General features: G+C 43.1%; 1 protein-coding gene across 1 annotated transcript in view; it reads right to left on the bottom strand.

Moving 5' to 3' along the window:
• The window catches only part of DHRS11 (dehydrogenase/reductase 11), a 42,367-nt gene that overhangs the window by 10,706 nt on the left and 8,086 nt on the right, over positions 1-23,575 (bottom strand). The window contains exons 2-5 of the mRNA XM_026710275.2: positions 9,221-9,430; positions 7,326-7,420; positions 6,073-6,202; positions 4,816-4,908 (exon numbers count right to left, since the gene is read on the bottom strand). Coding sequence (XP_026566060.1) covers positions 4,816-4,908; positions 6,073-6,202; positions 7,326-7,420; positions 9,221-9,430 — 528 coding nt within the window. The remainder of the gene's footprint in view (positions 1-4,815; positions 4,909-6,072; positions 6,203-7,325; positions 7,421-9,220; positions 9,431-23,575) is intronic.

The following is a 23,575-nucleotide window of genomic DNA, read 5'->3' as shown; positions in this document are numbered from 1 at the left end:
GGAAGAGAAGGGAGGAGAAGGAATGGGGAAGGGGAAAGAGGAGGGGAGAGGGGGAGAGTAGAAAAGAAAGAGACGAAGGATCCAGTGACTGATGGTATTACCTAGTCGGGTTATGAAACGACTGCAAGAAAACAACCAAGCTCAGAGAGCACCAAGGACCCCATGTTTCAATCCTGAGCTACCAATATTCTCCTTTATCCGAAGGAGGAGAAAAAGAAGGTAGGAAAAAGTGGAAGAAGGAGGGGGGGAAGGAGGAGGAGGAGGAGAAAGGAAGGAAGGAAGGAAGGAAGGAAGGAAAAGAAGGAAGGAAGGAAGGAAGAAAGAGAAGAGAAGAGAGAGAGAAGAAAGAAAGAAAGAAAGAAAGAAAGAAAGAAAGAAAGAAAGAAAGAAAGAAAGAGAAGATGAAAAAGAAAGAAAGAAAAGAAAAGAAGAAGGAAGGAAGAGGAAGAAGAAAGAAGAAAGAAAGAAAGAAAGAAAGAAAGAAAGAAGAAAGAAAGAAGAAAGAAAGGATCAAAGAGAGAAAAGAAGGGAGAAAGAAAAAGAAGGAAGGAAAAAGGAAAAGAAAGAAAGAAGAAGAAAGACAGAAAGGAGGGAAGGAAAAAAGAGAAAAAGAAAGCAAAAAGAAAGCACAAAAAGCGGAGATGGAAGAAGGAGGAGGAGAAGAAGAAGAACAGGAGGAGGGAGAGGGAGAAGGAGAAGGAAAGGAGGAGAAAGAGGAGGAGGAGAAAGAGGAGAAAGAGGAAGGGAGAAAAATAGGAAGAGGGAAGAGAAAAAGGGAGAAGGGATGGAAAGAAGGAAGGGAAAGAGGAAGGAGAAGGGATCACGAAGGAAGAACAAGGGAAAGGAATGGAAAAAGAAGAAGAGCAGGAATAGAGAAGAAGGAAAAGGGAAAGGGAAGGAAGAAGACAGACGGGCTGCGCTTGGAAACCTATATCCAGTTTGAAGCATCATCATTCCAAAGGGACAGTGGCAAATTCAAGTCTACCAATATGGTGAGAAAGGACCGCTAAACAATTTGGATATGATTAGCCAGAGAAAAAAAATAAGTAAGGGAGAAATACTAGCATTTCTTCCAAACAAAAGAAGGAAGGGTCTTAAGCACTGTTACCTCCTCCCCTTCCCTTCCCTCCCCGGGTCAGGAATGAATCCAAAGGGTTAAAATAAAGAAGGCAATTCAAGCTAAACCTCTGGAAGAATGTCCTAAGTCTACAAGTGGTCAACCAGGATGCCGTATGAAATGGCGTCTTCTCTTTCCCTTGAGGTCTTCAAACTGGTCGATCCTCTAACCTGGGCTATGGAGCACTGTGTTTCTCAGCCTTGACAACTTTAAAACTTGTGGACTTCAACTCCCACAATTCCCCAGCCAGCATGCTTAGACTTTACAAAAAAAAAAAAGTTCAAAAAGCCGTCGATCTGCAGCCTTCTCTGCAGCCATTTCCGTCTCTTGCTAATTTTCTTGTCTTCAATTCCATCTTTCATTCTTATCAGTGAAGTTACAAGGGCACCTAATTTGTAGGTAATTACAGGTAGTCCTCAACTTGCAACCACCCAAAATTTCCTGTGCTCAGCAGGTTGTTAAGTTAATTTTGCCCCCTTGTGCAACCTTTCTTGCCCCAGTTGTTAAGTGAATCACTGTGGATGTTAAGTCAGCAACAGCTGTGGTTAGCCGGCAGCAGGTGCAGACGGCTGAGGAGAGCGAGGACTCAGATGAGGGGCCAGGACCATTAGGGAGTGGACTGCGGCCTTCAGAGATTGTGGGGGCTGGCAGCAGCGATGAGGAGGTTCCCGAGGAGCCTGTGCCAAGTGCGTGTGTGCGCAGGGCTGCTCGTAGGAAAGAGCAGCTGCAGCAGCACGGGCAACTCGGGAGTAAGGCTGCAAGGTAATGGCCCCTCCTTCAAGAAGATAAAAGCCAGCTGTGAATTGGACGTTCATTTTGAAACTCCAGCCTCGTGGACATTGCAGTATCTTAAGTTGGCATTTGAAGACTCTTGTGTTGTGAAACATTTCTTATCTGTTATTCTTGGCACAGTTTTGGCGGGGTTTGTGCTTATCAAAGTTAATTAGTTTGCAGCAGCCTTTTAACCGGGGATTCGTAAGACTCATTAAAAGGTTTGGTTATTGTTTGTTTTATTGGAAAAGGATTTGGGTCAGAAGGAGCAACACAGTTGTTAAGTGAATCTGGCTTCCCCATTGACTTGTTTGTCAAAAGGTCGCAAAGGTGATCACATGACTGCAACCGTCATAACTATGACCCAGTTGCCAAACGTCCAAATTTGGATCACCTGACCACTGGGACACTACAACAGTTGTAACTGTGAAAAAAGGTGATGTCGCTTTTTTCAGCACTGATCTAACTTTGAACAGTCACTAAACAAATGGTTATAAGCAGGGGTGGGCTCCAATTTTTTTAGCAAGGGGGCTCTCTGCCCTAATGACTGTCTAGGTGGGTGTAGCTGGGTGGTCATGTGACTGGCTGGGTGTGGCCAACTCGACATCACTTCTTTGCCCTAATTACCTAAAAAAAAACAGATATACACCAAAAAGTTGTTTATTATTTCATGCATTTAATACTTAAATAAAAGACTGGGTGAAACCAGGCTTAATAGCAATGACTGTGAGAGGGATCTTGGAGTCTTAGTGGGGTTTCTGGTGAGTTACGTGTGTCAGGATTCTGGCAGTTACCCCCCATTTAAATCATGAGTCTCGAGCCAAACTTCCAAAACTTCAAAAGGATTTATTGGGAGTTAAACAGTCCAGCACTTCCTGGGTGCAGCTGACTCTGAGGCACATCATTCATTGTCACCCTTGACCCTGGTTCTCCCCCACCCCCTGGGTGTATCATAATTCATATTCTCCAATGGGACACATCCATAGCCAAGAGTCATCAATCATGCTCTCCAGTTAGAATTTTGTGAGGCAGAAACTTCAGTCACCTAGTTCCTATCTTTGAAAACATTTGTGGAATGTAGTTTTGGTTTTGCAAGCTGCTGCATTGCTTTCCTCTCCTTTCTGTTGGCAACTCTAAAAAGACCATAGAAATATTTTATGAGTTGACAACGTGATTCTTATTATTTGGGAATTAATCCCCTTGGAGGCTAGTGGCTATGTTATCTAATTTTCTCAATGGCTCTCCCTGGTAAGCACTGAGTGGATTGTTTATCTAGCTTGCAACGCTTTTATGAGGTGTGAAATGCTCTTGGCTGAATGCCCAGAAGTTCAATTAAGCCTATTAAGAGCTTTCCCTTGCTGCTTGTCTTTCTGAAGTTATTGGGGGCTCTCGGAGCCCCACAAAGTCTTAGCTAGAGGCTCTCCTGAGCCTCTGAAAGCCCCCAGCAGCCCACCCCTGGTTATAATGCAGTATCAAGGGTTTTCAACTCAATGTATAGAATGTGAAGTATGTGTGTCTTTATTTTCATAGTCATAATATACACTGAAGATGGTATTTACTTTCATTGTACGAGTTGCAATGTCAATAAAATAAAGTAAACTAAACTAAAATAAGTTGAGGACTACCTGTATCTGAGAAACTTGCCTTTGGCTAGAACAAATACATTACCAGATGCCAGCCCCAAATGTCAAAAACTACTATCAAATAAAATCTAAAATGTCTCAAGGGGGAAATTATCAACAAGCTTTGTGGGACAGGTAGTTTCAACTTAAGACCGCAATTAGGAGCAGAATTTCTGTTCCTATGCGAGGCAGTTGTTAATTTGAGTCATGTCCGGTTTTTACAACCTTTTCTTGCCAATTCTCTGCAGTTGTTAAGTGAATCATGCAGTCATTATGCAAATCCTGCTTCCTCCATTGACTTTGCTTGTCAGAAGCCGGCTGGGAGGATCTATAATGTTGATCAAGTGATCCCAGGAATGCTGCACCCTTTATAAATACATGCCAGTTGCCAAAAGCATCCTAATTTTGATGGCATGGCCGTAGAGATGGTATTGAAGATTTGTCTTTAGATGAATCCAAACTCCAGCTCCTCTTTAGGACAATGATGGTTTATTCAATATATCATCAAACAACAAATACTCTAATCAGGGAAGAATGGCTAAAAGCCAGGCAAGGTTAGAGTTGGATTTGAATTTGCTCCCTTTCCTTTTATCACCATTATCATGAGTCAAACCAAACCACACCGAGGCCTATACACAGTTCTAATTCTGGCCAGGCCTAACCCATTATCCCTAAATGCTATTAACCCTATAACATGGCTACATCCCTACCCTATTCCGACCCTCACTAACTGATCCCCACCTGGTGTCACCTTCACCATGTTTTAACCTAAGTCTTAATTACCATCTATATGTACCCCAACCTCCTTTAACAATAGGCACCACATCAATACATGAAAAGAGCCAGTTCCAGCAGCCCCGGAGTTGTTGCAGAATCCATCCTCAGCTCTGCTGCGTCATTCCAAAGCCCTCAGCCAGCACACACGCAGAAATACAGATCCGGAAGCAGCAGAGATAAGGTGACATGGCCAGCTGACTGGCTGCAGAGGCATATTCGGAGCTGACGGGCTCTGGGTGAACTCGGAGCCCATCGTAAGTGTGAGGACTAGCCATAATAACTGATAACATCAGTGCCATTACAGTCACTAAAAAAAGGACTACTTATAATTATATCAACCCAATGAAATTTGTATAAGTTTAGGTTGAATTGTAGGGATTTTTTTCCTGCCTTCGCCAGAACCCATCCAATTTTGGGGTGCCCTGCCCAGAAGTTGAAAGTGCCTATTCTTAAACCCAAAATACAAACAAACTTACATTTCTGTTAACAAAATTACCCCTCTATAGCTCTTTGGGATTTTTTTCTTACCCTAATACTCTCATATATGGCCGCAGCTCTTTCCGGATCATTATCGTGCAGTTTAAAAGCGAATCCGGTCTCGACCAGACCTGGTGAAATACACTAAGGAAAAAAAAACAAACCAGAATAAAACAGGAAAAAAGAAAAACAGCATCCTATTGTACATATATATGTGTATATTTATAAGAATGTATAAAAGATCAAAAGTAAATCCTAAAGGTGCTTTTCCAAAAAGCAACTGGACTTCCTTGGGTTTTTCCCTGAAAACGTTTCACTTCTCATCCAAGAAGTTTCTTATAAGAGAAGCTGAAAGTTTTCACAGCAAAAAAAATCCCCAATGACCTGGATGACTGAGGATCGCCATAGAAATCTAAGTTAACTCCAATCAGATGTTACAAATAAATACAGGGTTTCCTGCCTTAGCATGGGGTTGGACTAGAAGACCTCCAAGGTCCCTTCCAACTCAGTTATTCTGTTCTGTTCTATTCTGTTCTGTTCTATTCTATTCTATTTTATTCTAATTTCTATTCTATTCTAATTTCTATTCTATTCTAATTTCTATTCTATTCTAATTTCTACTCTAATTTCTATTCTAATTTCTATTCTATTCTAATTTCTATTCTAATTTCTATTCTATTCTAATTTCTATTCTATTCTATTCTAATTTCTATTCTATTCTAATTTCTATTCTATTCTAATTTCTATTCTATTCTATTCTACATCTTAATCACTTTCACATAAATCATCTGGCCACGCCTATAATCTCTAGCCCATTTTGGAGCTGATGTCCAAACATTCATGGAACCATGTATAAATAAATGGAATAAATAGAGTTATAAATAAAATAGGGGATTGGGAGTGAATATAAATAAAATCACTGACTGGGAGTGATTGAAATTCTAGACCAGCATTTCTCAACCATGACCACTTTAAGAGGCGTGGACTTCAACTCCCAGAATGCTGGCTGGGGAATTCTGGGAGTTGAAGTCCACCCCCCTTAAAGTGGCCACGGTTGAGAAACACTACTATAGACTGTCTCTGAACACAGCCTGACCAGAAAGTTGCCAACGATGCTGTATGCATTGGGTGCAAACAAAGAGGACTAGCACCATGAATGTCCATAAACCTGGTCCGATGATGAGGATATTCTGATCTGGTCCCTTTTGGGAAAGAGAAATCTTTTCTGACTCACAGAGCTTGGCAAAGATGTAGGGAATTGAACCCTGGGCTTCAGGCAAGCCAGAGTGTCCGATCAGAGTTACTCACCGTGGCTCGTATATGTGTCTTTGCTTCTCTTAGTTCCTGCCGAAGCCCTTCGGTTAAAGCCGTGACAGCGTACTTTGTGGCGCTGTAAAAGTGTACGACCGACTCTTGGACCACCTTGTGACCACTCATGCTGGACACGACACACAGGAGGAGGAAGGAAAGGCAAAAGAAGGGGAAAATATTCAGTGTCGGTAGTCCTCAACCACAGTTGAGCCGGCCTTTTAGGTTGCTAAGCGAGGCAGTTGATAAGTGGTGCCCCAGTTTATGACCTTTTTTGCCGAATCACTGCAATTATTGAGTGAAATACACACACACACACACACACTCACATTGCACGTATATACACAGATAAATAGATAGATGCACAGACAGACAGACAGACAGACAGACAGACAGACACCATGAGTTCTACTGAAAGCCAGCTGGGTGACTTTGGACCAATCACTAGCAGACTGAGAGTGCTAGTCCCGCCTTAGGCATGAAAGCCAGCTGGGTGACTTTGAACCTGTTACTGTTTCTCTCTCAGCCCAACCTTCCTTGCAGGGTTGTTGTGCGGAAAATAGGAGGAGTTAGCCTCTTTGAACTATTTATCAAAACAATAAAGGCAGAAAATAAATAAATAAGTTAAATAAATAAGCAAGTGAGTAGATAGATGGATGGATGGATAGATTATAGATAGATATGAAGGGATAGATAAGTAGATAGATAGATAGATAGATAGAAAGATAGATAGATAGATAGATAGATAGATAGATAGATAGATAGATAGATAGATAGATAGATAGATAGATAGATAGATAGATAGATAGATAGATAGATAGATAGATAGATAGATAGATAGATATAGCTAGATAGCTAGATAGAGATAGATAAGAGATAGAGATAGAAATAGAGATAGATAGATAGATAGATAGATAGATAGATAGATAGATAGATAGATAGACAGACAGACAGACAGACAGGAGATAGAGATAGATAGACAAGAGAGAGAGAGAGAGAAGATAGATAGATAGATAGATAGATAGATAGACAGATAGATAGATAGAAGCGAGAGAGAGATACATAGATAGATAAATAATAGATAGATAGATAGATAGATAGATAGATAGATAGATAGATAGATAGATAGATAGATAGATAGAAGCGAGAGAGAGATACATAGATAAATAAGAGATAGATAGATAGATAGATAGATAGATAGATAGATAGATAGATAGATAGATGATAAATGTTCATTTGTGCAACTTCCCCACCTGTTAATGTTGATGATGTGTCCATCGTCAATGTTTCTTTCCTTCATGGATTGGTAAGTCTCTCGCGTGCAAATGCTGACCGCTAAGATATTGACCTGGGAGAAGAACAATGAAGAGAAGAAGCCTTGAGAAAATCAATCAGGGACTTTGAATTTAAATAAATTAGCAATTACCATCCCTGTAACTAACTTTCCATGCTGCCAGCAACAACCTCTGTGGGCTTCTCGGAGATCTCCCGCATTTGCAGTCCTATCAAATTTTCTTTTTAATGAAGATGAAGGTCTTATGCTTAGACGCTTTCAATTATTTTACCATTTTTCTTTTCCTCTTAGGCCCGCAATTATATTTGCTTTCGGCTGGTTAATGACTGTAATAAAAGGTTGGGTTGTATTTGATAACAATAAATGAGGAGTTTAAATAAACGGGTGAAAATATGCGAGAAGAACTAATCTTACAAGATTCTGATATACTTCTCTGGATGCCCAAAAGAGGTGGGTGCAAAAAATAATAATAAATGCAAAAATCGTGCAAGATTTTAAAAAGAGGTCAAAATGTCGTGCAGCCTGGTGAAGCTCTGAGATGTTGGAGGTGTGGGAGCATTTGAAAGCTTTTGCCATTGTTTAATTGAGGAAATACCTGAACAGTTCACTGACCCCTGAGGTAAATAATTTGAACAAAACACTAAAGGTCAAATGAACAAACAATGCTTTAGTATGCCTCCTTCCAGGGAAGAGGGGGAGGAGGAAGCACAAGGAGGTTGAGGTTGAGATAGAGGCAAAGGAGGAGGAGGAGGAAGAGAAGGGAGAGAAGAAAGAAGGTTGAGGTTGAAATGGAAGAGGAGGAGGAGGAAGCACATGAAGGAAGTTGAGGTTGAGATGGAGGAAAAAGGGAAGGAAAAGGAGAAGGCAGAAGAAGGAGGTTGAAGTGGACAACAAGGAGGAGGAGAAAGCACAAGAAGAAGGTTGAGGTGGAGATGGAGGAGAAAGGAGGAGGAGGAGGAGGAGGAGGAGGAGGAGGAGGAGGAGGAGGAGGAGGAGGAGGAGGAGGAGGAGGAGGAGGAAAAAGCACAAGAAGAAGGTTGAGATGGAGATGGAGGAGAGAGGAGGAAGAGGAGGAGGAGGAGGAGAAAGTACAAGAAGAAGGTTGAGATGGAGATGGAGAAGGAGGCAGAAGGAGGAGGTTGAGATGGACAACAAGGTGGATCAGAAAGCACAAGAAGAAGGTTAAGATGGAGATGGAGGAAAAAGGAGGAGGAGGAGGAGGAGGAGGAGGAAGAGGAGGAGGAGGAGGAGGAGAAAGCACAAGAAGAAGGTTGAAGTTGAAATGGAGGCAAAGGAGAAAGCAAAGTAGGAGAAGGAGAAAGTACAAGAAGGAGGTTGAGGTTGAAATGGTGGCGAAGGAGAGGGAGAAGAAGGACAAAGAGAAAGTGAAGATGAAGGAGAAGAACAATGAGAAAAGAGAGGAAAAGTATATGGAAAAAGAGGTGGTTGGGGTAGAGCAGCAGAAGAAAAATAATGAGAGGAAGAGAAAGAAGAAGAGGAGGAGGAGGTGGTTGAGGAAGAACAGAAGGAAGAGGGACAGAAGGGTGAGGAGGAAGAGAAAGAAAAGAGAAATGATACAAAAGAGGAAGAAGGAGATGGTGGTTGAGATAGAGTGGAAGGAGCAAGAAATCAATCAGTTATGTTGGCGCTGTCAACCACTTGGATGAGCTGGGAAACCCAAAACGACAGAGCCACGTACAAGTACAAATTTGACTGTGGAAGATGTCAAGGGTGCATCAGCCCACGTGGAGGAACGTGAAGTTTCTTGGCCTGCTGAACATTTTGGCATCAGTTGACCCTCTGCGGGTGGGTCGAGAAGGTTCCCCAGAGATTCCTTTCCCCCCCTCTACTCACATCTATCATGGTTCTCCAACCTTCGGTCTTGCCAGACAGCAAAGGTTCCGGCCGCGCCAAGCCAGCATTGTTGATGCAGACATCAACGCCCTGGTGGAGAGTCTTGATGGCGGAGAACATGGAGAGAATCTCTTCTTCCACCGAGAGATCACATTTATATGGGATGAGGACGCCCGGATAGCCGGCGCTCTCGCACTCGGCTGCCAACTTCTGAAAGGGGAACAGATCAAGACAAAAAGATGGAATAACTGGAATGTGTTGGTATTTTTAGATGCACATTTTCACATTCCATGAAAAGAAAAATCCCAAAGGGGAGTGTTCTATCGCCGGAACAAGATAGACTCGAGACCGAGTTGGGTTCAGCTCTTTATTTAACTGTCAGTAACTTCAACTAAACTCGAGCCGCAGCAGCCTCTTTTATAGCGGCTGCTCGCGGCTCGCAACCAATGGCATTATTTTAAACCTCCCGCCGTTTGGGCGGCCAATCATAATCTGTTGTTAACCACCAATCGCTAGGCGGTAGTGATTGTCCAATCGGAACGTAGTATTACGAGTATGCAAATGTCTATATACAACAGGGAGATAGGGGTGAAGCTGTGGTTATGGGGAAATCTGTTGGATAGATGTTTTGAAGCCGGTGATGGATCCATACGGGAGTCTGTGTGCGTCAGGATTAAATCTATGCCACAACTCAACACCAAACGATTTAGCACCAACATTAGACAACTCAACAACGAAGTTAACATAAAGTCAGGAAGACCTAACCACAGAAAGCATAAAAGAATAGCTTCCAGGAACCAACACAATTGCTATCCTTCCATCAAGAGAGCCTATGTATTTAATTGTGATTTATTTTTTATTGTTTTTATTGTTTTTACAAATTGCTCAAGCTGGCAAACATATCCCACACACCTTCCTCCTCCATGTCAACTCATAAAGATATTTCTCTGGTCTTTTAGCGTTACCAACGGAAAGGGAGCGGGGAGCAGTGCAGCAGCTTGCAAAATCAAAACTGCATTCCATAAATGTTTTCAAAGATAGTTTCTAGGCTGCTGTGCAAAATTCTAACTGGAGAACATGATTGATGGCTCTTGGCTATGGATGTGTCCCATTGGAGAATATGAATTATGATACACCCAGGGGGTGGGGGAAAACCAGGCTCAAGAGTGACAATGAATGATATGTCTCAGAGTCGGCTACACCTAGGTAGTACCGGCATGCTTACTCCTAATAAATCTTCTTCAAGTTTTAAACTCCAACTAGAGACTCATGATTTAAATGGGGGTGGATGCTGGAGCCCTGACACTCTCTTTGTTTTCCCCACAATAACAACCCTATGAGATGGGTTGGGCTGAGAGAGAGAGGGAGTGACTGGCCCAAAGTCACCCGGCTGGCTTTCATGGCTAAGGCGGGACTAGAACTCACAGCCTCCTAGTGATTGGCCCAAAGTCACCCAGTTGGCTTTCATGGCTAATGCGGGACTAGAGCTCACAGTCTCCTTGTGATTGGCCCAAAGCCACCCAGTTGGCTTTCATCCCTAAGGTAGGACTAGAACTCACAGCCTCCTAGTGATTGGCCCAAAGTCACCCAGTTGGCTTTCATGGCTAATGCGGGACTAGAGCTCACAGTCTCCTTGTGATTGGCCCAAAGCCACCCAGTTGGCTTTCATCTCTAAGGTAGGACTAGAACTCACAGTCTCCTAGTGATTGGCCCAAAGTCACCCAGTTGGCTTTCATGGCTAAGGCGGGACTAGAGCTCACAGTCTCCTAGTGATTGGCCCAAAGTCACCCAGTTGGCTTTCATGGCTAAGGCGGGACTAGAACTCACAGTCTCCTAGTGATTGGCCCAAAGTCACCCAGTTGGCTTTCATGGCTAAAGCAGGACTAGAACTCACAGTCTCCTAGTGATTGGCCCAAAGTCACCCAGTTGGCTTTCATCCCTAAGGTAGGACTAGAACTCACAGTCTCCTAGTGATTGGCCCAAAGTCACCCAGTTGGCTTTCATCCCTAAGGGGGGACTAGAACTCACTGTCTCTTGGTGATTGGCCCAAAGTCACCCAGCTGGCTTTCATGGCTAAGGCAGGACTAGAACTCACAGTCTCCTGGTTTCTAAGCCAGCACCTTCACCACTACACCTCACCAGTTCTATGCATATTAGGCCTTTTTCTAGAAGTTGTTAGCCAGAACAAATGCTATCAGATTTCTGATTTTAAGGCCCCAACTATATCCATCCTAAAATTATTGAGGGAAATTTCAAGGCTGAGGCCTGTCTCCAGTGAACTGTAAGGAACAAAAAATAAAAACGATGAAATGATCTGAGATAAAATCGAGGCAAAGGAATGCCGAAAGGAGCGTTTTAGACTTTATAGGTAATGCTGGATTTCCCCACAATAACAGTATAGTTATTAATACTGCAGTATTACAAAAAAATAAAAAAATAAATAGAACTGAAAGAAACCGTGTCCAAGGAAAAACAAACAAGGGAAGGAAACTATAAATGCTGCGAGTTTGTTGAAAATACAGTGAGGCTGCAGGTGTGAATGAGGTAGCTGGAGAAATACTAAAATATAAGTACAGTTTGTATATAGAACATAGAATAATGGAGTTGGAAGGGAGTCTTGTCCAATCCCTGCTCAAGCAAGGGACGTTGTATCATTTCAGGCAAACGGTTGTGCAATCTTTTCTTAAAAACCTCCAATGATGGAACATTCACAACTTCCAGAGGCAAGTTGTTCCACTGATTAATTGTTCTCACTGTCAGGAAATTTCTCCTTAGTTCTCTAGGTTGCTTCTCTCCTTGATTAGTTTTTGTCTGTTGCTTCTTGTCCTGCCTTCAGGTACTTTGGAGAATAGCTTGATTCCCTCTTCTTTGGGGCAGCCACTCAGATACTGGAATACTGCTATCATGTCACCCCTTTTCCTTCCTTTCCTATCCAATTCCTGCCACCATTCTTCATGTTTTAGCCTCCAGTCCCCTAATCCTCTTTGTTGCTCTTCTCTGCGCTCTTTCTAGAGTCTCAACCTCTTTTTTTTACATCGTGGCGACCAAAACTGGATGCAGCATTCCACGTCTGACCTTACCCAGGCATTATAAAGTGGTATTAGCACTTCCCATGATCCTGATTCTACCCCTCTATTTAGACAGTATAGGACTGCGTTGGCTTGTTTGGTGGCTACGGCACTATACAATATTAAACATAATAATTTATTAACTGTACATACCATCTGACTCCCAGAGGCTCTGAGCAGTTTACCAATTGTTAAAATGCATTTAAAAACAAGGAAACAACATAAAACCCCCACAAAAGGAACAAAGATGGCAGGGAAAACAAACCTAGATGGAAACAAGGAAAAGAAGAAAAGGGAATTTTTAAAGTTGTCATGGCCTTTTGAAATCCCAGTAAAGATGGGTGCTTAATGTTTGAAAAGAATGGTATTACGGTCACTTTATACTAAAAGGAAAAGATAAAAACAAAGTGAAAGTAAAAATTAAAGGGATATTCATATGCTAAAGGGAAGAACTGGGCAGAATTTTGCTTGAAGAAAGATTGAGACAGGCAATGTGTGGAAGGGAAGATAGAAAGAACAATGAGACTTAGGATGTGAAAATCAGGTTTTTAACTCTTTTGCAGGTCACTGAAAAATGTGTAAGGGGAGAAAGATACTTGATTTGCAGAAAGTATATGATAAAGTGAGTAAAATTTGAACTGTGGGGGTTCAGAATTTTTCACAAATATGAAGTGGAAAGTTGGTTGCTGTATAGAGTGGAGTGGAATGGAACGGAACAGAACAGAACAGAACAGAATAGAACAGAATGGACCTTGGAGGTCATGTAGTCCAACCCCCTGCTCAGACAAGAAACCCTACAACCGTGATGGAGAACCTATGGCATGTGTGCCACAAGTGGCATGCAGAGCCATTTGTGCTGGCACACAAGCCACAGGCAAACTTACTTCACTGCACATGCGCGTGCCTCACAGCTGATTTTCAGCCTGTTTGAGGCCTTTTTCGGCCTGCCGGAGGCTTGAGAAAAGCCTTTGCAGGCTGAAAAATAGGCCCATTTTGTCACTTCCTGTATTTCCAGAAATACCGGAAGTAACTAAATGGGCCCATTTTTCGGCTTGCAAAGCCTGCAGAAGCTTTCCTCATGTGCACAATTTTTGGCACAGGAGCCCAAAAAGATTAGCCACCAATGCCCTGCAATCATTTCAGACAAACGGTTGTCCAATCTCTTCTTAAAAGCCTCCAGTGCTGGAGCCTTCACAACTTCTGGAGACAAGTCATTCCACTCATTAATTGTTAGAATTAGAATTAGAAGAACTTTATTGTCATTGTACAAGTACAACGAAACAGTGGATGCACCCCAGCAACTGTTCGCAATACAATAAAACCAAGAAATTGTTCTCAGGAAATTAGTTCTAGGTTGGGTCTCTCCTTGATTAGTTTCCATCTGTTGCTTCCTGTCCTTGGACAGGTGCAGGATACAGATTGTCTTCAACTTACGACCTGTCGCTTAGTGATTGTTCCAAGTTATGATGCACCTCCCCCCCCCCCAAAAGGCTACTTTACAACCTGATACTGAAGTTACAATGATTACCCAAACATCCCTGGTCCCTTGATCACATTTTGGACACTTGCCAACCAGCTCAATTTTACGGCCGTTTGCAGCATCCTGAGCTCACGTGACCAGGATTTGCAATGGGTTGGGTTTTTTTTTGCAAGTTTCTGATGTTTACTTCTGTTTTCTGCCCCAAAACACCCATTGGGTAAAATGGATTTCCTAAATGACCACAGCATTTGCTTAATAACTCTTAGCTTAACTTCTAACAAAAACATCAAACCATCAGATTTGGCCACATACTACCTAAACTTATGACGATAATGACTTTCGATCATAATTCCAATTACTTCCGGTTTCCGGCCCAAAATGCCCACTAGGTAATGGATTCAATTAAACAGTGTTCCAATATCTAAGGGACTGCCACCAGGAAGAAGGAAGTCAAGCTATTCTCCAAAGCACCTGAGTGCAGGACAAGAAGCAACGGATGGAAACTAATCAAGGAGAGAAGCAACTTAGAACTATGGAGAAATTTCCTGACAGTGAGAACCAATTAATCAGTGGAACTACTTGCCTCCAGAAGTTGCGAATGCTCCAACACTGGAAGTTTTTTAAGAAGAGATTGGACAACTATGTGCCTGAAATGGTAAAGGGTTTTTTGTCTAGGCAGGGGGTTAGGCTAGAAGACCTCCAAGGTCCCTTCCAACTCTGTTATTCTATTCTGTTATTCTGTTCTATTCCAATTACCATGGCATTTCCTTAACAACTGCTATGTTGAGTTAACTGCCAAGAAAAATGTCAAAACATCAGGTGCAACCACATAATGCCCCTTCTTACAATTGCAATGACACACAACCATAATTCCAGGTTCAGTTGAAGTCGTAAATTGAGGAATATCTTTATAATGAAAATAGGGCATGAATGAGAGTCAGTGGAATGCTGAATGAACACAGGTAGTCCTCAACTTACAACAGTTCATTTAGTGACCATTCAAAGTTACAACGGCACTAAAAAGTGACAGGACCGGTTTTACGACCATTGAAGCATCCCCATGGTCACATGATCAAAATTCAGGCACTTGGCAATGGACTCATATTTACGACAGTTGCAGTGTCCCAAGGTCATGGGATCCCCTTTAGCGACAAGCAAAGTCAGTGGGGAAACCAGATAGTTACTAATTCAACAGCTGCGAGGATTCATGGCCAGAAAGGTCTTAAAATGGGGCAAATCTCATTTAACAACTGTCTCACTTAGCAACCAAAATTTTGAGCTCATCAGTGGTCGCTAAGTTGAGGGTTACGTGTAGTTCAGCATTGAGCAGAGTGGTAAAGACGTAAAGATGATGTCCCCTTAATTATTTGATACCCCAGTGTGACTAAAAATAAAAGGATTGTTTATGGTGATAGCAGGGATGTGTGAGCAGAAAACTTAAATGTGCATGTGCTTTTTATCAGACAATGCCGTGCTGTTGGCTGGCCCAAGGATCTACAATGAATGATAGACAGTATGATGCAACGAAGGGGAAAGATTGTAAAAGGAACGTAGCAAAGTCCAAGGCAGTTGGTGTTTTGCAGGAAGAATGGTGTGAATGATTGCAAGTTATACATAAATTGCAAAACCAAACCAAACCAAACCAAGATAAAGTAAGTAAATAAGTAAGTAAGTGCAAGGATCGGTTGTCACTTTTTTCAGTGCTAATCGTATCTTTGGATGGTCAAGAAACAAATAAGTTGAGGACCACCTGTGAGAGGAATTCTTCTAGTGGTAGAGCAGACAGATTCAGGAAAGGGATTTAAGCAGAAGGTTAGTGTCCGTGTCATGCCCTTGTTGGAATCTGATTCTGAGGGGGCGATTGAGCAGCTGACAAGGAGTGGGAGTGTGGATCCGGTGGCTGTGGAAGAAACAGGGGAAGGGCACAGTCCGGCTGGGCATTCAGAGGAAGACCCAGGGCCATCCCCTCTTCGTCCTAGGGCACGTAGGGAGGAACAGAGAAGGGAGGAGCAAAGTGGCTTACGAGAGAGGAGGCGGCCCTGATCCCTTTCATTAGTTGCAGCTGGGAGAACAGGATATAAGTGGGGCGTTTGCACACGGCTCCTTGCTGGAAGCAAAGCGTGCATTATCTTGGTCAAGGCTTATCTGGGTTTTGGCGTCAACCCAACTGTGGGTGTTGCGTTAACCTTTGGAAGTCTGCAATTTATCATCCTGGCCTTCAGTGTGGTTTGTGTTGGTTTTTTTTTATTTCTAATTATCTTTACTTTGGGTTCGGACTGCATTCTCGTAGACTGTTTTTTTGAAGAGTTTGTTATCCAGCCGAGGATAATTGGACATTGGGGCAAAGTTGGAGGCATTAAAGGGAATTTATTCTACTTTTGTGACTTGGTTATTTTTTGTGTCATGCTCCGGGTCATCACAGTCAGCTTTGGAAGCCATATTTTACTTAGAAGCTCAAAGCTGCCACATTTTAGTGCCTGGGAATTTGGGAGCGGGGAATGGCATAGAGTGGTAGAAAGTTAGGCTCAACAACATTCTTCTCACAAAGTCAAGGACAAGTCACCCTGCACCTGGGAAGGAGTGTCTGGATGAATGTATTCAGTTGGGACGATGATTGATTGGGCCATGTAATGTATTGATGGGTGCAGGGGGTGGGGTTTGTGAATTTCAATTGGGAAGGGAAAACTCAGAACTCTCAGATTTGGGTTTTCCCAAATGTGCCAGTATGACTTCTTCAGTAAATTCTGACTTGGGTGAACTTTCTTTCTTTCTTTTTTTTTAAACACGTTTGATTCAGTTTTCCATATTTTAATGTCTCTTTTTAGTGAACAGCATGATTGCAGGTTTCACATATACATACAAATATGACTATATTCAAATTTTTATATCCAATTCCTTATCTTAATAGTGCTTTTATACATTTTCTATTTTATTGTATTATTCCAAATATTGATCTCATTATTTAATTCACTTATGATAACTTCATAATCATTATACTTTAGTACTTTTAACTGTCACGTTTGTAATATTTCATCTTAAATTACCTTAATTACTTAAAGTACCTAATTACAAAAAAGACACTTCTTCTATAAATTGGTTTCCCCCCTGAAATCTCAATATAAGTGCGCCACCTCTAAGTTATAAATTCATTTATTTTCACCCCTTTTAAATCTCGTTAAAACATTTAACATCACCACCTAAAACATTAAGCTTAATAATCCCTTTAAAACCACAGAGCGTATATAAATCAGATTCTGCATGATTTTTCTCCTTTTAAATTTCATTAAATTAATTTAATGAAATTTAAAAGGGTGAACTTTGTTTCTGAGTGCTGAATGAAATGGGGAGTTTCACTGGAACGCTGACAGGTAAAAGACCATCAGTCAGACATGGGAGAGTCTTAAGCTGAGGAGGGGTTGGACTAAATGACCTTTAGAACCTGCCAGCATTTTGCCACAGATACAATCAGACCTAAGCAGAATTGATTTTGACAACTGTACCGAAATCCAAGTCTTTTTTCCCCACTAATAGATGCATCCAGTTTTGGTTGCCACGATCCAAAAAAAAAAAAAGATGTTGAAACTCCAGAAAGAGTGCAGAGAAGAGCAACAAAGATGATTAGGGGACTGGGGGATAAAATATATGAAGAAGAGTTGCTGGAATATTGGTATGTCTAGTTTAATGAAAAGAAGGAATAGGGGTGACATGATAGCAGTGTTCTGTCACAGTGTCCTGAGGTCACATGATCCCCTTTTGCCACCTTCTGACAAGCAAAGTCATGATTCACTTAGCAACCGTGTTGCTAATTTAACAGCTGCAGTGATTCAATTAACAACTGTGGGAAGAAAGGATGTAAAATGAGACCAAACTCACTTAACAACTGCCTTGCTAAAACTTTGGGCTCACCTGTAGTCAAAGACTTACCTGTATTTATTCCTCAGCTATACTTGCACCCTAAAATTTCCAAATACAAAAGGATCAACTCCTCTTTAACCCCTGGTTCTCTGGGAAAGAATGACCAGGATGGGTAACTAGGTTTATTTTCCTGCCAGGCCTTCTCTCTGCATCAAACTCTTATAAGAAAAACCACAATTATTCACACTGCACCTTCTTTGTAGGGGCTATAAACAGCACCTTTGATCCATCCCTATCATGGATACACCCATCACTTGTGTGTCTTGTAACACAGAGAGCTGTCTTACAGGTAGTTCTCGACTTGCGACCACAATCAAACCCAACATTTCTGTTGCTAAGCGAGGCAGTTGTCAAGTGAATTTCACCCCATTTTTATGACCTTTCTTGCCATAGTTCTTAAGTGAATCGCTGCAGTTGTTAAGTTAAATAAATGCGGGTGAAGATTTACAAAGTGAAAATTAAGTTTGAATTGGATTCTGGACCCAATTCCACTCCAAACGGCATAGTTTTTTTCCCTTTGAAAACGTTTCCCTTTCTCATCCAAGAGGCTTATTCAGTTCTGGCTGACTGGTGGGGAACGCTTCCTTTCCCCTTCACAAACAACAAACTGTGAGGTAGGACATGAAAACCTCGCAAAAATAAGCCCAAGGACAGACAGAGAGCTTGGCCACATTAAGACACTTCATCCTTGATTTTACTGTGCTCCCAAATCCTGTATCACAGCGGGGTCACACTGAAATTTCTTCGAGGACATGGGCTGGCCAGGGGAACGGATGCAGGGGTGGGATTCTACCGGTTCTGACCGGTACGGGCATACCAGATGTTAAATTTAGATCTGGTTCGCTGAACCGATATTTGAACCAACCGGTTGGCCCACCCCGTCCTGTCCCGCCCCTCCCCGAAGTCTCCACGCGACCCATTTTCGATGCAGGTAAGTGCAGGGTCCGCGTAGAGATTCTGGGAGGGGGGGAAAAACGGGCTTATCCCGGAAGTACCGGAAGTCTGGAAATGGATCTGTTTCTGGCTTCTGGAGGGCCTCCAGAGCCTGGGGGAGGCAGTTTTCATCTTTCCAGAGGCACTGAGGGAAGCCTCCGGACTATGGGGAAGGTGAAAAAACAGCCCTCCCGAAAGTTCCGGTAGGCCACACCCACCATGGCCATGCCCACCCAGACAGTGGGCAGCGAACTGGTCGCTGGGATTTCTGAATCCCACCCCCTGGACGGAAAGACTGGAAAGACACCTCCTGCAGCCCCCTGCTGGCCGAAATGGGGTGCTGCAGGAAGCCCCTGCGCCCCATTTTGCTAGCAGAGGCACCAGGGCAGAGGTGGCATTCAGCAGGTTCTCACCAGTTCTGGAGAACCAGTAGTGGAAATTTTGAGTAGTTTGGAAAACTGGCAAATCCCACCTCTGACTGGCCCCACTCCTATTTATTCTCTGCCTCCCGAGTCCCAGCTGATTGGCTGGGTCTTCTTTGGTTGCCCTGCACAGGAGAACGGAGCTGGAAAGCAGGTTAGGGGGGTGGGGAAGGAATGGAGATTTTGCAGTATCTTTCTCCCAGGAGTAGGGTGGGAATGGAGATTTTATAGCAGTGGCCCCCAACCTTTTTTGTACCACGGCCCGATACTGGCATCACAAAATGATCCACGGACCGGTACCGGCATCGGCACGGACAACCAAGGTAAGGCGAGCCGAGCGACCGGACGGCCAGCCATCCCCCGCTTCTCCCTGCCACCTTCAACTCCTCCTTTGTACCTTTTTTGTGCTTTTCAGGCTCTTTCTTAATCTCCTCCTGAGTAACGCGAGACTCCACCGCCATCGGGACAGCTCTTTGTTCAAAGCCGCCCCCCCTTCGACGAAACTAAGGCGCGAGGATTCCTTCAGCACCCAAGCGCCGCTTTCCAGCAACCGACGACCGACAAGCTCACCCAGAAGCACTTTCTCAAGCACCGCCGAAACAAGATGGCGGCGCCCAAGCAAACCGGCAGCCCAGTTAAAAATGATCCACGGACCGGTACCGGTCTGGGGCCCGGTGATTGGGGACCACTGCTTTATAGTATCCTTCCGCTGCCATACCCAACCAAGCCACGTCACGTCCACCAAGCCATACCCACAGAACCAGTAGTCAAATTTTTTGAATCCCACCACTGCTTTGTGGCATCATGTTAGCTACTGGTGGACATGGGGCACTGGTCGGGTGGGGGGGTAGGGAGATTGAACAGGGGAAATTAGCTTGAGGCTTCATTAAAGAATCTACAGATCCTGCCTGACTTCTCTGCAATCGCTTCTGTCGGTAAAAGTTCCTTTTTGAAATATCGTTTGTTTCAAGAGTCATGCTTTCCTTGAGAAGATAGCTGAAGCAGAAAGGCCTTACAGAAAGTTTTTAAGCAAAGATTGGAGGGCTGTTGATCTACGATGGGACCATAAGACAGGGGTGTCCAACCTTGGTAACTTTAAGTCTTGTGGACTTCAACTCCCAGAATTGAACTCCACGGGTCTTAAAGTTGTCAACTTCGGACGTCCCTGGTCTAAGAATTCCTTCCTAGGCAGGATTCTAGGGTTCCAAGCACTTATCTAGCAATGAAACCCCACCAAGTTACAGGTAATCCTCAACTTACAACTGCAATTGAGCCCAATATTTCTGCAAGACAGTTATTAAGTTAGTTTCGCCCCATTTTACGACCTTTCTTGCCACAGTTGTGAAGCGAATCACTGAAATGGTTAAATTAGTTAACCTGGTTGTTAAGTGAATCTGGCTTCCCCATTGACTTAATGACCATTATGATTTACAGGTAGTCCTCGGCTTACAACCACAACCGAGCCCAAAATTTATGTTGCTAAGTGAGACATGGGTGAAGTGAATTTTGCCCGATTTTACGAACTTTCTTGCCACAGTTGTGAAGCGAATCACTGCAGTTGTTAAGTGAGTAACACAGTTGAGAATCTGGCTTCTCCGTTGACATTGCTCCCTCAGAAGGTCGCAGAAGTTGATCCCGTGACCCCGGGGACATTGAAACCGTCATTACATATAAATCCCACCACTGCAGACCGGGAGCCAGTCCTTTGCTATTTCCAGGCTGGGCCCGCAGGCCAGATTTAAGTACCCTGTGGCCCAGATTCAGCCTGTAGGTCTTGAGTTTGACACCCCTGCTGTATCACATGGTGCAAAATGAAAATGGTTCTTGCTGATCAATGCACCTTTGGCTTGCCGGCTTGGGAGGCAAAGCACAGAAAAAAGAAACTCTCTGCTAAGAATTCTCTAGGCCCCCTTGGCAACCTATGAAGAATCTTACCACCCAGCAGGAGAAGTCATTAATAAATGACTTAATGTTGACAATTTCTCCTTAACGGCCTGGTTAAATTAACAGCTACACATAACCACTTAACACTTCAGTGCCAGTAGCAAAATGGTACCCGCTGTCATTTCCAAATCCAGAAGGGAAATTATTGTCCTCTTGAGTCTGCAACCCTCATTGGCAGGAGGAGGAGGAGGAGGAGGAGGAGGAGGAAAAATTGGAAGAGGAATGGGAAAGAATGGAGAAGGGATAGAAAGGGGGAAGGAAAAGAGGAAGGAAAGGGGATCAAGAAGGAAGAAGAAGGGAAAGGAATGGAGAAAGAAGAAGAGAAGGAAGTAGAGAAGGAATAAAGGAAGAAAAGGGGAAGGAGAAGGAAGAAGACAAGGAAAGCAGATGAAGAAGGGGAAGGGGAACAAATGTAGAAGGAAGATGAGAAAGAGAAGGAATAGAAAAAGAAGGGAAAGGAGAAGGAATAGAGAAGAAAGAAAAGAGGAAGGGGAACAAATGTAGAAGGAAGATGAGAAAGAGAAGGAATAGAAAAAGAGGAAGGGAAGAGGAAGGGAGAAGTGATGGAGAAGGAAGAAAAAGGGGAGGAGGAGGAAGAAGACAGGGAAAGCAGATGAAGAAGGGGAAGGGAAACAAATGTAGAAGGAAGAAGAGAAAGAGAAGGAATAGAAAAAGAAGGGAAAGAAGAAGGAATAGAGAAGAAAGAAAAGAGGAAGGGGAACAAATGTAGAAGGAAGATGAGAAAGAGAAGGAATAGAAAAAGAGGAAGGGAAGAGGAAGGGAGAAGTGATGGAGAAGGAAGAAAAAGGGGAGGAGGAGGAGGAGGAAAAGAAGGTTGCCAAAAGAAGAAAATAAAGAGAAACAGGAAAAGAAGGAGAAACCTAAGGTGATAGGCAAGAGAACAGAAAGACAGCATTTTACCTATCTTCTAATAAGGGAGGCGTCTCACCTTATCCAGTTCTTCCTACAGCTCACCTGGATAAAGCCAAAAGATTTTGAATACTTTGCTTCTCAACAACCAAACAAAAAATTTCCCCTTTGCCAACCTGAACTGAAACACCCTCCACCACCTCTTCCATAGCAGGGAGTCCTTGATTTATGACCAGCCCAAAATGTATGTTGCTAAGTGAGACAGTTGTAAAGTGAGGTTTGCTCCATTGTGCAACCTTTTTTTGCCACACCTGTGAATTGAACCCTGGTCGTTTTATTAAGCTTCCCCATTGACTTGGCTTGCTAGAAGAGCCCAAAAGGGGGATTCACATGGCCCCGGGACACCGCAACCGTCATAACTGTGAACCACCTGAATTTTGCTCATGTGGTCATGAGGATGCTACAACCAGCATGTGAAAAACTGTCTTAAGTCACTATTTTCAGGGCCTTGTAACTTCGAACAGTCACTAAACAAACTGTTGTTAAGTTGAGGACTATCTGTAACTGGTCCGGAGAAGTGAGACCCCACAAATATAAAGTTCCTAGTCTGCCTTCAAGTCCTGGAAAACCAGATGGGAAACAAGGTGCATGAGAATCTGAGAACAGCTCAATCGAAACCGTGAATATACAGATAGTCCAATATACAGACAGACAGGCTCAGGATCCAAAAAGAACTTGACAAACTTGAACAATGGGCCCTATCAGAGGTGGTATTCAGCAGGTCCTGACCAGTTCTGGAGAACCAGTGGTTGCCCTGCACAGGAGAATGGAGCTGGAAAGCAGGTTAGTGGGGTGGGGAGGGAATGGGGATTTTGCAGTATATCCATCCCCTGCCACGCCCACCAGGCCACGCCCACAGAACTGGTAGTAAAAGAAATTGAATCCCACCACTGGGCCCTATCCAACAAAACGAATTTTAAGGTGGAGAAAAGCAAAGTTTTACATTTAGGCAGGAGACATCAAAGGCACAAGGTCCATAGGTAAAACCTGGCTCAAAAACGGTAACAGTGGGAGGGACCTTGGAGTCCTAGTGGACAATCACTTAAAAATGAGCCAGCAGTGTGCGGTGCCCACCAAAAAAGCTAATATAATTGGTTGTAGAATCATAAGTGTAGAATCATAATTGGTTGTATAAACGTAAGTGTCGAATCAAACTCACGTTTCTACTTTGCTTTATTGTCATTGCACCTTGTACAATGAAATCAAACACCATCCTCAGTGCACACTATGACCACGAAAACAACCACAAATATACACCCTTCACACTCCTCATATTGAATTAAAAAAAACCCAACACCACACCAACACTGCACTATACAGTAGAATTCAACAGAGTTACTGCCTTGGATAGAAGCTGTTTTTCAGCCTATTTGTCCTTGTTTTTATTTTCCTGTGCCATCTGCCAGATGGTAATAGTTCAAAAAAAAAAAGGGGGAGTGCCCAGGATGAGATGGATCTTTAAGGATGTTTTGAAATTCCTTAAGGCAGCAGGAGCTATAAAGCTCTTCCAAAGAGGGGAGAGAGCAATATAAAGTATTAGTACCAATTTATAAAGCTTCAATAAGGCCACACCTGGGGTACTGCATCCAGTTTTGGTCACCACATTATAAAAAGGATGTTAAGACTTTGGAAAAAGTGCAAAGAAGAGTGTCATGCCCTTGGT

Source organism: Pseudonaja textilis, chromosome 1, assembly GCF_049901715.1.
Source record: "Pseudonaja textilis isolate UNSWEBS1 chromosome 1, rPseTex1.2, whole genome shotgun sequence".
NCBI classification, from domain to species: domain Eukaryota; kingdom Metazoa; phylum Chordata; class Lepidosauria; order Squamata; family Elapidae; genus Pseudonaja; species Pseudonaja textilis.
This window is presented reverse-complemented; position numbering and strand designations above follow the sequence as displayed.